Here is a 12,378-nt window from a genome sequence, read left to right on the forward strand (position 1 = left end):
AGTAACAATCAAAACAAATTTCTATATATACTAAGCGACACGGGGGGACGAACACAGCTCCCCCGCTTGTACCAAAAGTTACACGAATTGTACCCGCATTAAATTCTTGTACCATAAGCTATATAACTTATACACTTTATCCAGCTATTTTTATATCCCACGTAGACATGTGTCATAGTACTTAATATTTATTCCCTTCTCATGTGTAGACGTATACACTTCAAATTTAAAACTCCGATATATTTATTTCCTCCGTGCACTTTTACTTGTTCACTTTTGACTTTTTGTGTTCTAGCTGAATATTTATTTTCTTTTCATGTATAGACATATGCAGTTCAATTTTAATTCTCCTACACAAATTTATTTCCTCCATGCACTTTAATTTGTTCACTTTTGACTTTTCACATTCTTTAAGAATTAATAAATCCCCCATAGATATATGCTATAGTACTGAATATTTATTCTCTTTTCTATTGACAAACACCGCTCCTCCAGCTTGTACCATCAGCTTCACAAATTGTACACGCAATGAATGCTTGTACCATAAGCTATATACCTTGTACATTTTATCCAATTATTTTTATATCCCACGTAGACATATGTCATATTACTTAATATTTATTCCTTTCTCACGTATAGACGTATGCACTTCAATTTTAATTCTCCGACACATTTATTTCCTCTGTGCACTTTTACTTATTCACTTTTGGTTTTTCGTGTTCTTGCTGAATATTTATTCTCTTCTCATGTATAGATATATGCAGTTCAATTTTAATTCTCCTACACAAATTTATTTCCTCCGTGCACTTTAATTTGTTCACTTTTGACAGTACTGAATATTTATTCTCTTCTCATATATACACGTATGCACTTCAATTTTAATTCTCCGCCACATATTTATTTCCTCCGTGCACTTTTATTTATTCACTTTTGACTTTTCACGTTTTTGCTGAATATTTATTCTCTTCTCATGCATATATCCATAACTTTTGGTACAAATTTGCATTGCTATTGTTCGTTCTCTTTTCACGTTTAAAGTATTGAGAACGAAGGAAAACGGGGATAAAAGTCACTCCCTCTTATCACGTTCTTTAAGAATTAATAAATGAAGTATATATTTTATCATAATATCTATATTCATTGGTGTATAGTCTCAATAGCTTTAGAAAATGATTTAAAAATAAGTAATTAATGTAAAGAGTAAAATAAGACGAAAATTCCTTTCTCTTGATATGTTAACGTAGACAATTACTTTTATCCACATTTTCCTTCTTTGTCAATACTTTACTTATCTTACTCTCTTTTGCATTCTCTGATTATTGTTCCTTTACATTTATAAAATGTATTACTTTATATTTTCATTTCGGAATTAAAATTTTGTGATTTACGATATGACATATATCTTTCTAATTTTGATTTCTTTGTAACAATTCTTTTTATCTATAATTGTTAATATGAAAAATTATAATATAACTAATTTACCCCTTATTAACATATTTTTTAATTAATTTAATAAAAATATTTTATTAGTTTTGCTTTTAAAAAATCCAATACATACAACAATAGTTCTTATGTTTGGATCTGAACAGTTAATTGATTGAGATGTATATCAACTTGTCAGTATACATATAAGATATTAAACAATTTTAAAAAAAAAATCTAGAATCAAAATATTAATTTTCCCTCACCTTCTTATTTTTTTTTCCACATTGATGAACAACTTTCATTGTCATGACTATGACAATTTTTTAAAAGTTATTTACAAAATACAAATCTTAAAGACCGACTAATTAAAATGAATAAACATGTTCGGCCGTGCATCGCACATGCATATATGGCTAGTTTTATATTTAAACTACAATACATTACCATAGGCAACAACCATCCAAACAAGGTGTGACTATTAATTACAATTGAAAAGGAAAAATACAATTTCTCAATACTAATTGCTTTGATGCTCTTCGTGAGTTTACTCATCAGTAGTTAAATTTTCGAATTGAAATGGACTAAATTAATTGATTTTTCGATTAAAATTTAGATACTTAAAAATACATAGACCTGGTATAGGTTAGATCATTTTCTTATATCAAAATGGCTCACGAATATTTTAAAATGTTATTTAAGGCTCAATTGACTTGATACAAGAAAGACAAAATAAAAGAAGTAACTTTTAAAATAGCTTGAAATAATTGTTCAAAATTCAAATGTCTTAACTCAACTTTAGAAATAACCTTGAAGGCAGCACTTAAGTATGCGGCCTAGTTGAGAATTATAAGATCTCACGTTAAAAATTCAATAGAGATAAAAAAAAATTACTCCAGGTGGTTTATTCTCATGTCAAAGTTTTGGTGGATCGAGTCACATGGTACTTGTGTTGGTGGAAGGTAATAGGAGATACGTCGTGGAATTAGTTGAGATGCGCACAAACTGACTCGAACACTTTTAAGGATTGAGTCACTCGGTAATTGTGCTAATGAGAGAGAGCAAGCAACTCGCAAAATTAATCGAGGTGCATGGAAGTTGGCCCAAACACTTATATAGCGAATAAAATCTTATGTCTTCTATATGCCACAGATATAATTTTTCCTAATCAATCAAATCAATTTGTTATAATTAGATAAAAGAATTTCTATAACACCTTTTGGTAGTCAAAGAATGAGCATGTGATGAGAAGGCAAAGGGCAAATTCAAATCACAGTAAACCAAACTGTCAATAACGCACACGTATAGTACGTAACACTAAGTAGACCAAATCCAACATACAACACAAACATATAAACAGTTTGTTACAAATTCCACCTTTCTCTCCTCATACACTAACTAAATAGACTAAATCCACCTGTGCTACGCATGTATATTGAATCTAACACATTTTAAGCTTTCATGCATTGTTTACAAAAATATTTTCTTCAAGATCTTTTTTGTTGGTTTTTTTAATCTTTCAGATCTCTAAGGAACCATCCAAAACTAGGCGATCGATGGATTTCTTTCATAAGTTGAAGAATTGGTTATTGTTCTGTAACTTGTTTCTTCAATGTGCTAGTGGATTTTATCTACCTGGTAGTTTCCCACACAAATATTACGTGGGTGATCAATTATCTGTCAAAGTGAATTCCTTGACCTCAATTGATACAGAATTGCCTTATGGATATTACAGCTTACCTTTTTGTAAACCTTTAGAAGGTATCAAGGACAGTGCTGAAAACTTAGGTGAGCTTCTTAGGGGAGACAGAATTGAAAACTCTCCCTATAGGTTTAAGATGCACGTAAACGAAAGTGAGTTATTTTTGTGTCAAACAAATGCATTGTCAGCTGATGAATCCAAGATTTTGAAAGAACGGATCGATGAGATGTATCAAGTCAATCTGATTCTTGATAACCTCCCTGCAATTCGGTATATGAACAAAGAAGGTTTTTCCCTTAGGTGGACGGGTTATCCAGTTGGTATTAAGGTTAAGGATGTGTATTATGCGTTCAACCACTTGAAATTTACTGTGTTGGTTCACAAGTATGAGAAGAGTAATACTATGCCTGGTGTGATCGGGGCTGGAGATGGTATTGAGTTAATTACAACAGACGATAAGTCTGTCACAGACACACCGAGTTACATGGTTGTTGGATTTGAAGTTGTCCCCTGCAGCTTTCAGCATAATATAGATTTGCTTAAGAATCTAAAACAATACGATAAGTATCCTGCACCAATTAATTGTGAACCGGCTGCAGTAGCAGCGATGATTCAGGATGGCAAGCCATTGATTTTTAGCTATGAGGTCAGCTTTGTGGAGAGTGACATTAAGTGGCCATCAAGATGGGATGCATATTTAAAGATGGAAGGTGCAAAAGTTCATTGGTTTTCAATTCTTAATTCCATGATGGTGATCACTTTCCTAGCAGGAATAGTTCTGATTATTTTCTTGAGGACAATTAGAAGAGATCTAGCTCGGTATGAAGAGCTTGACAAAGAGGCTCAAGCTCAGATAAATGAGGAATTATCAGGATGGAAACTTGTCGTTGGCGATGTCTTCAGGGTTCCAGAGAATTCAGAGCTCCTCAGTATGATGGTTGCTGATGGATGCCGTATTTTAGGAATGGCACTCGTGACAATATTATTTGCGGCTCTTGGATTTATGTCTCCAGCCTCTAGGGGCACGCTTATCACTGGCATGCTTTTGTTCTACATGTTCTTAGGTATTATTGCTGGCTATGTTGCTGTTTGGCTCAAGAAAACCATGAGTGCTGGTAACACCAATGGATGGTTTTCAATTGCGTGGAGAGTTTCTTGTTTTTTCCCTGGAATTGCATTTCTTATACTAACTATTCTGAATTTCCTCTTATGGGGAAGTCATAGTACTGGTGCAATTCCTTTCACTACATACATTGTTCTGTTGTTGTTGTGGTTTTGCATCTCTATGCCTCTTACACTCATAGGTGGATTTATCGGTACAAAGGCTCCACACCTTGAGTACCCTTGTCGTAGCAACCAAATTCCTCGGGAAATCCCAGCAAACAGATTTCCTACTTGGGTGCTAGTAATTGGAGCAGGAACTCTGCCATTTGGAACTCTGTTCATTGAACTCTTCTTCATCATGTCTAGCATATGGCTCGGTCGTGTCTACTATGTTTTCGGGTTTCTGTTGGTAGTGTTAATCCTGCTAGTGGTTGTTTGTGCTGAAGTGTCTTTGGTCCTGACTTATATGCATCTTTGCATGGAAGATTGGAGATGGTGGTGGAAATCATTCTTTACGTCAGGCTCAGTGGCGATCTACATATTTTTCTACTCCATCAACTATCTTGTTTTCGATCTCAAGAGCCTTAGTGGACCTGTCTCAGCTATGCTGTACTTAGGCTACTCGCTTTTAATGGCGCTTGCTGTTATGTTAGCAACTGGAGCTATAGGCTTCTTGACGTCTCTTTTCTTCGTGCATCGTCTCTTCTCTTCAGTGAAAATAGATTGAAGAAGGTGACCTATTAGAGTTTCATTTTCAACGTTATTGCTGCTAACATGAAGATCGGGTGGAGACTAATGTTAACCACTTGCAAATTTTGCTAGCTTTATAGTACTTTCTTCAAAATATTTCCAATTTGTTGTCCTTTTGCTTCATACATTTGAAAGGAAATAAGATCAGTTTCTGAGAAATTCTGAGAGTGTATGAAGTGAGTTTATACTAGCACTAAGAGTCTGCAGGCACAACACATGGCTTCTCAGGTCTCAAAAACCTTTTTTAATGGTTTTCAGGATTCTTATTCATGTACCATCAACCATGGTGTTCGTTTAAAGACACTTCTAATGAACACTTTCTTTCTTAGGAGCTTGCATATAAGTCTCCACTAGAGTTTGTTGTTTCATTGCAGAACCTTATAGTATGTTGATCAAAGAATAGATTAATTATTATCTTTGACTTATCTAACTGATAAATTTACCTCGATTCTTATATCAAACTTCATTTAATTTCAATTCGTTTAGGGATATAATTCAACCTCATGTAGTAAATGCATAGTGTCATGATTGGGAACTATTTGCTGCTGATAATGAGGAAATGATGAAGACCCTTAAGATATTTGTGTATCCTGATGCGTTTATGAACAAGAAGTCTTCACCTTTTTCTAGCATTTTCCTTCCCCATCTAAACCCCTTTGATCCCAAATTGGGAAATTACTTCAGTGAGCACATGTTCAAGATTACTCCTTTTGGTAGTCCCTTGGTTACTCAGAATCCAAAAGAGGCTCATTTTTACTTATGCCTTCTTTAATCAATGTTATGCGCAATCACCCTCACGTGCATTCTGCCTCGGCAATTGAAGATTTTGTTGCTGGATATACTAATAGAGTTAGATCAGGGTTTGACTTTTGGAATGCACCTGGTGGTGCTGATTATTTTTATGTGCACTGTCATTCTACTGGTCGAGACGCTGCGTCTAAGCAGCAACAATTGCATCACATCGCCATTCAGGTTACTTGCCTGACCAACTACTTGCAGAGGCTTTACATCGGCCACAATGACATTGGGTTGCCCCAAGTTTGGCCTCACCAACCCCAGGAAATGTGGAACCCTCCAGATGAGTAGGGTTTCATTTAACTGCATTGTATTGCAATTGCTGTTGATAAGTGATTTTTAACTACTACTTGTTGGTGGTGGTGGGTGGTGGGAGAGCTCTTCATTTTTTGCTTTTATCATGCTATTTGTTGGAAAAAGTTCTCAACTATTGTTAATGAAAGTGATCTTCCACACCTAAAGAAGATATTGCTCTCGGTGCCTAAACGAATGTACCTTGACCTGTATAAGAATCTAGGCACAGTGACAAGGCACTTTGAGTGGCATAGAAGCCGAAAAAATATGATTCCTTCCATATGATATGACAGTTTACCAACTTTGGCTGATCAGGAGGGGACTCCATGGACTTGCTTGATGGTAACTTCTTATCTGTAGCCAGTATCTAAGCCGATGGGCGTGTTATCATCTTATGATTAGGTTAAGTGAGTTTGCTAGATGTCATCTAAGGTGAGATCAAAGGGAACGACATGATCGGTGAGGATTCATATAGCCGGCCTCAATTTGCTTGGAATTGAGACACTATTGTTGTATTTTGCCAGTTGTAGCTGTAAATATTCTGGTGTCTCAGAACAATCTTAGTAGAGGGGTGGGGGTATTCTCATGGCAATGGTGTTTGTAAATTTTTGCAAGTTTAGATGTGCATGGAACATAGATTCTGCCTTTGCAACATGCAAAAGTGAAGGAAATAATCTTGTGAGTTCCAATGACAGAAGGACTTATATTGGTAATGGATCTGTGGTTTATTTGATCAATACGAGTTTCTCAAATTTGTAACTATTCATTTGTTTCTTTTTCCATTGAGGAGTGTCCTTGCTTGAATACAGGAAAGGAAAGGATGAATGTGCATTAATGATCTCCTTTTTTTCATATCAAGAGGAATAAGATTATCATTATACAATAATTAAAGGCATATTCAGGATTTAAACCTTGCGAATCTTTAAGATTCTTAGCGTTGAACTTGTTGCATTTTTAAAATTATACAGGTTTAGAGTTACTATTTGTTACAATTTTAGTGGATTTGTACATATAAATTTATGCTCCATGTTGAAAGTATTGTGTTCGAATGAACCCTTTTTGATGCCGCAGCGCTATATTTGCCTCTGACCAGACAAGGAACTTTTAAATGCCAAAAGATAATGTAGGGCAAAAAGTGCTCTATTTCCTATAGTTGAAAGATAATTTTGGTCCTTTTCCCTTATTTTTATACCCCCTCCAATGCAGGGTAACAAATCCAAAATTAGTAATTCCAATATAAATACCAAAACGACCATTATGCCCTTTTTCAAGGTTCTCCCAAATCCCTTTATAAAATTTAAGGTTAAAATAAGAAATTTATCATGCTTATCTAGGGTAAAATCAAACACATATTTTATATTATATTTGTATATCTCATCTTTTATTCAATACACACACCAAAAATGTATCCATAAAGGTGTTTTACTAAAAAAAAAATGTCGTCATTATTTAATTTCATACTTCCCCTGTTCCAAATTATTTATCGTTTGATTTTTGTACATGCCCCTTAAGAAATACTAATTAGGATGAATATTTGACTAACTTTACCCTTATTCCAAGTTATAATCTCTCTCCATTAAATGTTTATTTTATTTGTGTGTTATCTCCATTAATGACAAAATTCTAAGGGTTGAATAGAGAAAAAACAATTAATTGTGCTTTAAACTTTTAAAACAATAAATAATTTGAGACACCTAATTTTAACAACTCCGGCATATAATTTGAGACAGAGAGTAATATAATTCCTTCATTATAATTTTCGTGCAACTAGTTCCCCAACCAAACAACCCCTCGAAGAACGTGTTATGTATTCCTATGTCAACAAATAACTCCAAATTAGCAAAACGATAATAAATACTCCACTCCGTAATTCTTTTGTCTTTTGTTGGAGTAATTGATTTCCTGTAGTCTAATTTCACGCCTATCTGCTTTCTTCAGCTCAGGTAACCAGAAATCCTTCTTTTTAACCCTTTGTGTGATGGTAAATCATCTTATTATTTCTAAATATATAAAAGTGATATTTTTTGGGACGGGCAGATTTTTGTTGTTCTTTTGGAGTTTGTAGTTGGGTGTATGTATGTTGTTAACTCTTATGCATATAACGTGTTTGAAGAAAGTTCTGTGAGATGCTTAGATCTCCTCTCCTTTCTTACAAACAAAAATACACTGAAATTTTGAACTGCTACCTAAATACCTCAACAACCAGTCTTATATTTCAAGGGGAACTCTTATCTTGCTACTTAATTGTGCTTTCCTTCTTATCCCAAACAACTCTTCTCTAGACGTAGAATGCAATGGTCCATCTGTCAAGCTGGACTGGACACCACGGTTATAAAAAGAAAAATACAATGGTCTATTTGCCAAATAGCCTGAACAAGATGTTCAGCTTCCAGCAAGTTTATGCTGCTTATTTCGCGTCCTAACAAATGGGAAATAATATTTGTTATGGATGATTAAGTACTAACAAAACAGAAGACATGTCAAATTATCTTGGTGAGTCTCTTTAGGCTGTTTAATTTGTAGATTGGATTGTGAAAGTTTGCACCAAATCAACCCTCAGGGGTTGGCCTGGTGGTAATTGGCTTGAGCCTTGGGGTGCTCCCTTTCAAGGTCTCAAGTTCGAAACCCACTGGGTGCAAACAATTTCTGAGGGCCATCGGACTGGGGTAAAACCCTGAATTACCCGTGGTGCACTTGCGGGAAACTCCTTGCCGAGGGCCTGTGCACCCCCGGGATTAGTCGGGGCTCAAAGAGACCCGGACACCCGGTGCTTAATCAAAAAAAAAAAAAAGTTTGCACCAAATCCACTCAACCCTCCCCCCCCCCCCCCCAACCCCAAACCCCCTAACCAAACACTATGGGTGTGTTCGGCATGAAGGAAATATGTTTTCCAAGAAAATAAGTAGGTTTCTTACTTATTTTCTTGTGTTCGGTACGTAAGCAAAAAATATTATCCTAGAAGCATTTATATATAATCTAGACAAATACTTTGGGAGGTGGGGGTGAAGATGAGGTGTGTTTGGAGGGTGGGGAGGACACAATCAATGTGGAATGCCACTTGTAGAACTTATTTTCTTAGAGAAAATGTTTTCCAAATATTTTGACCAACCGAACATGGAAAAATTGGGAAATATTTTCTAGAAACTGTTTCCCTCCATACCAAACACACCCTATATCTATGGTGTTTTCCTTCTTCAAGTGGGTGTGCCTTAAGAAAACCACAATAGACAAATGGGGACAATTCCCCAGTACTGCTTCTTGTATACTTATGCAATATCAGGACCGTTGATAATCTAGTAAGCTTTGTGACATGCTTTTGGTATCAGCTTTATGCATATTCATATAGATCAGATTTTCGTAGGAGGAAAAGTCTGAAAAAATCCATTCCAGTGAGGTTTTAACATCCTTTCTGCTACTTCATCCTTATTGTTGCCATTAAAAAGTTACCTGCGAGCAATAATTAACTTTAAGAGAATAAATTGTTCATCTACATAAAACATGGACGCATTATTTCAAATCGGAGTATCTCATGGGACTTAGGATTCACAATAGCTAACATTTTTAGACACACCCTGCTAAGTTTATATCTAAGATTTGCTCCTTCTCTGAGAAGAGGAACTTAGTTAATGCACTGAAACTCTTTGAGCGTTTAGCCTCATTGAGCAAGTGGACAGCTGGCAGAACATTACTTCTGGCACAGTTCTGCACTCAATTTAGTTGTTTATGTCATGGCATTACTCATTATTATAACATATGCAGAACATGTCAACTGAGAAAAGTCCGCTTGAGCAAACATCACCAGCTGTTGCATCGTCATGCCGAAAAAAGAAGTCTGAAAGTGCTACATTTTTGGAGGATGTAAAGGATCATATTGATGAGTTTATACATGCCTCAATGGATGAACACGCAACTTGCTTCAAGAAGACCATCAAGAAGGTTAGTTCCAAAATCAAATAGCATTATGGATTATTCCTTTTTTTTTTTTTTTTAAAGTAAGGCATTATGGTTTATTCTTAATAACTGTGCCCTTATTTGTTATGCCTTCAGATGTTTGGGATGTCTAAAATTGTTGCTGAAAGAAATGCTGAAGCAAAAGAGGTTGAGAGCTCACTTCCTCTCCGAACTGTTGTATCCGAATAAAGATTCCCTATGTAGAAAGAGGTAAAAGGATGGTGAGATTGGAGGGTCAAAAAGTATGTGCATTCTAAAGCCGTTAAACATTAAGTTTTATCATTCTATCACATGTATAAGTAAACAAAAATGAGATTTTCTTGCCTAAGAAGCCTTTCGGCTTTTGCATCTGCTGGTTTTACCACACATCAGACATGTCTAGCTAAAATAAAGGGGCGTTACAATAACTGATGAATCTCCAAAATGATTGTTGGATCCTTTGTTTTTATGGTTTGAGCTCTGCTTTTTCTGCTAACTCACTTCTTTCTTTAGCTCTGGTCTCATACCTATGCATTCTCTAGTTACGAGCGTATTATAGATATCATGCAAGGTTTTGCTCTAGGCTTGTAATGGTCGAGTTTCCAAAGAATGCCTTTGCAAATTGCAAGAGTGTCAAGCCCCTGAACAAACAAAAGAACCCCTTCTGACATTTTTGTGCCTGCTTCTATGCAGATTAGCTAAAAATATTAATCAGTTTTACAATTGGAATTACAGTCGAGTTTGAATTTCGATATGTAATACTCATGATAATTGTTGCCTAATTGGACTGGACCTTTTCTGCTCATCAGTTAGCTCAGTGGAAAAAAGATAACCTTTTCTAAAGCACTTGGTTTCTGTAAACTCTTGTGTTAAATAATTAAATTCCATTTCACACCAAAACAGTGCGTGGAAGTTGGAAAACAATAATATTACATAATTTCTAAATTTTGGGGAGAAACAATTGACCAGAACAAAAGCAATTCTGAGTTCATTTTTTGACGAAAACTACGTTCTTTATATCCTATGATATAGGGTTGATGCCAGCTAACGAGGCTATAAAGGACAAAGAAAATACACATCGTCTTAATATCTGTGAAGACTTTCTGCTACCTTCATTTAATTGATTTCTGAATATATATATATATATATATATATATATATATATATATATATATATCTGATAAAAAATTACTGGTTCCTGTGGACCCGTAGATTGTGTTCTGGATACGCCATCTTGATTTCTTCTAGTATAATTTATTACTCCCTCCGTCCCATAATAAGTATCATCTTAATCAAAAACACGCATATTAAAAAATTAATAATGCAATATAAAGTTTACTAAACTACCCCTATATAATAAAAATAAATTATTTTTTCCTTTTGATTAGAGCATGCATGAAAAGTAAGTCTTTTAACATTGGGAATCCAACAATATCAAGCTTCTATGTGCTTGTCTTGAATACATAAATTTGTTAGTTTTTGTCTAAGGGCGAAGTAGGAAAAAACTTGTCAATATATGCATTGATTTTCTAAGGTGACACTTATTATGGGATAAAAAAAATTGACTAAGATGACACTTATTATGGGACGGAGAGAGTAATAAGCTACAGAAAAATTGAAACTGACCACTGTAACATTCTTGCATGTAAGTTTTCCTCTTGTTGGATGACAAAAGGGGATGGAAAGAACCTGGTAAGATTCCATTTCAGCACTTGTGACATAACAGTCCAACCTGTGAGTCACTGTTGAATTGTCTTTTTGCACTTAACTTTACTGGTTAGTTATGGGTTTGACTAATATTACCACAAACTTTCCATGTCACATCAGAAATATTCTCTCTCGTTTTTCACTTTCTTATAATCTCTCCTAAGTTTAACTCCAGCTAAAGAGCATGACAATTGATTTTCAAACATAAAAGCTTGCGAAATCAAAGGCTTTTTGGGGAATTACTTTGAAAATTACTAATCAATCAAAGGGCGTGTTGATTTTGGCTGTATGACGGACTTATGTTTTTTTTTTTTTTTGTTGATTTTGGCTTATAAGTACTTAACTCATAAATACTTTTAATATTTATCAAACGCGCAGATAAATCAAAATATATTTATAAGCTGATTTTACCCCTTTATTAAGTTTATCCAAACACTATCTTAGTCATAACACACCAATTCTGCGGTTAACCGGAAGTCCAAGTTCAGTAGCAGCATTATTTTTTAAATCAACTTTCTTGTGCTACTGCCCATTCATCAACTGTCTATATTGGTTCAGAAGTCCGAGTTACACTGAAAGGTGAGTGAAGCAATACGCTGGTCATTTCAGAAGCGAATCCAAAATTTAAACTTAATAGGTTCAAGGTTTTGCAACCTATGAAGTTATAGTTCAAA

The 12,378-nt window shown here is 34.9% G+C and overlaps 2 protein-coding genes across 2 annotated transcripts; both read left to right on the plus strand.

Annotated features, from left to right (window-relative positions):
• Nucleotides 1-2,880: 2,880 nt before the first annotated feature.
• On the plus strand, nucleotides 2,881-5,345 carry LOC132615510 (transmembrane 9 superfamily member 11-like). The gene has a single exon (XM_060330139.1). It carries the CDS (start codon nucleotides 2,979-2,981, stop codon nucleotides 4,953-4,955), a length of 1,977 nt encoding a protein of 658 aa, XP_060186122.1. The 5' UTR covers nucleotides 2,881-2,978; the 3' UTR covers nucleotides 4,956-5,345.
• Nucleotides 5,346-7,850: 2,505 nt separating this feature from the next.
• Nucleotides 7,851-10,425, plus strand: LOC132643739 (uncharacterized). The gene is made up of 3 exons (XM_060360270.1): nucleotides 7,851-8,010; nucleotides 9,827-10,003; nucleotides 10,115-10,425. Exons 2-3 carry the CDS (start codon nucleotides 9,830-9,832, stop codon nucleotides 10,205-10,207), a joined length of 267 nt encoding a protein of 88 aa, XP_060216253.1. The 5' UTR covers nucleotides 7,851-8,010; nucleotides 9,827-9,829; the 3' UTR covers nucleotides 10,208-10,425.
• Nucleotides 10,426-12,378: the final 1,953 nt, after the last annotated feature.

The sequence above is a fragment of the Lycium barbarum genome, chromosome 1 (genome assembly GCF_019175385.1).
Source record: "Lycium barbarum isolate Lr01 chromosome 1, ASM1917538v2, whole genome shotgun sequence".
Taxonomy (NCBI): domain Eukaryota; kingdom Viridiplantae; phylum Streptophyta; class Magnoliopsida; order Solanales; family Solanaceae; genus Lycium; species Lycium barbarum.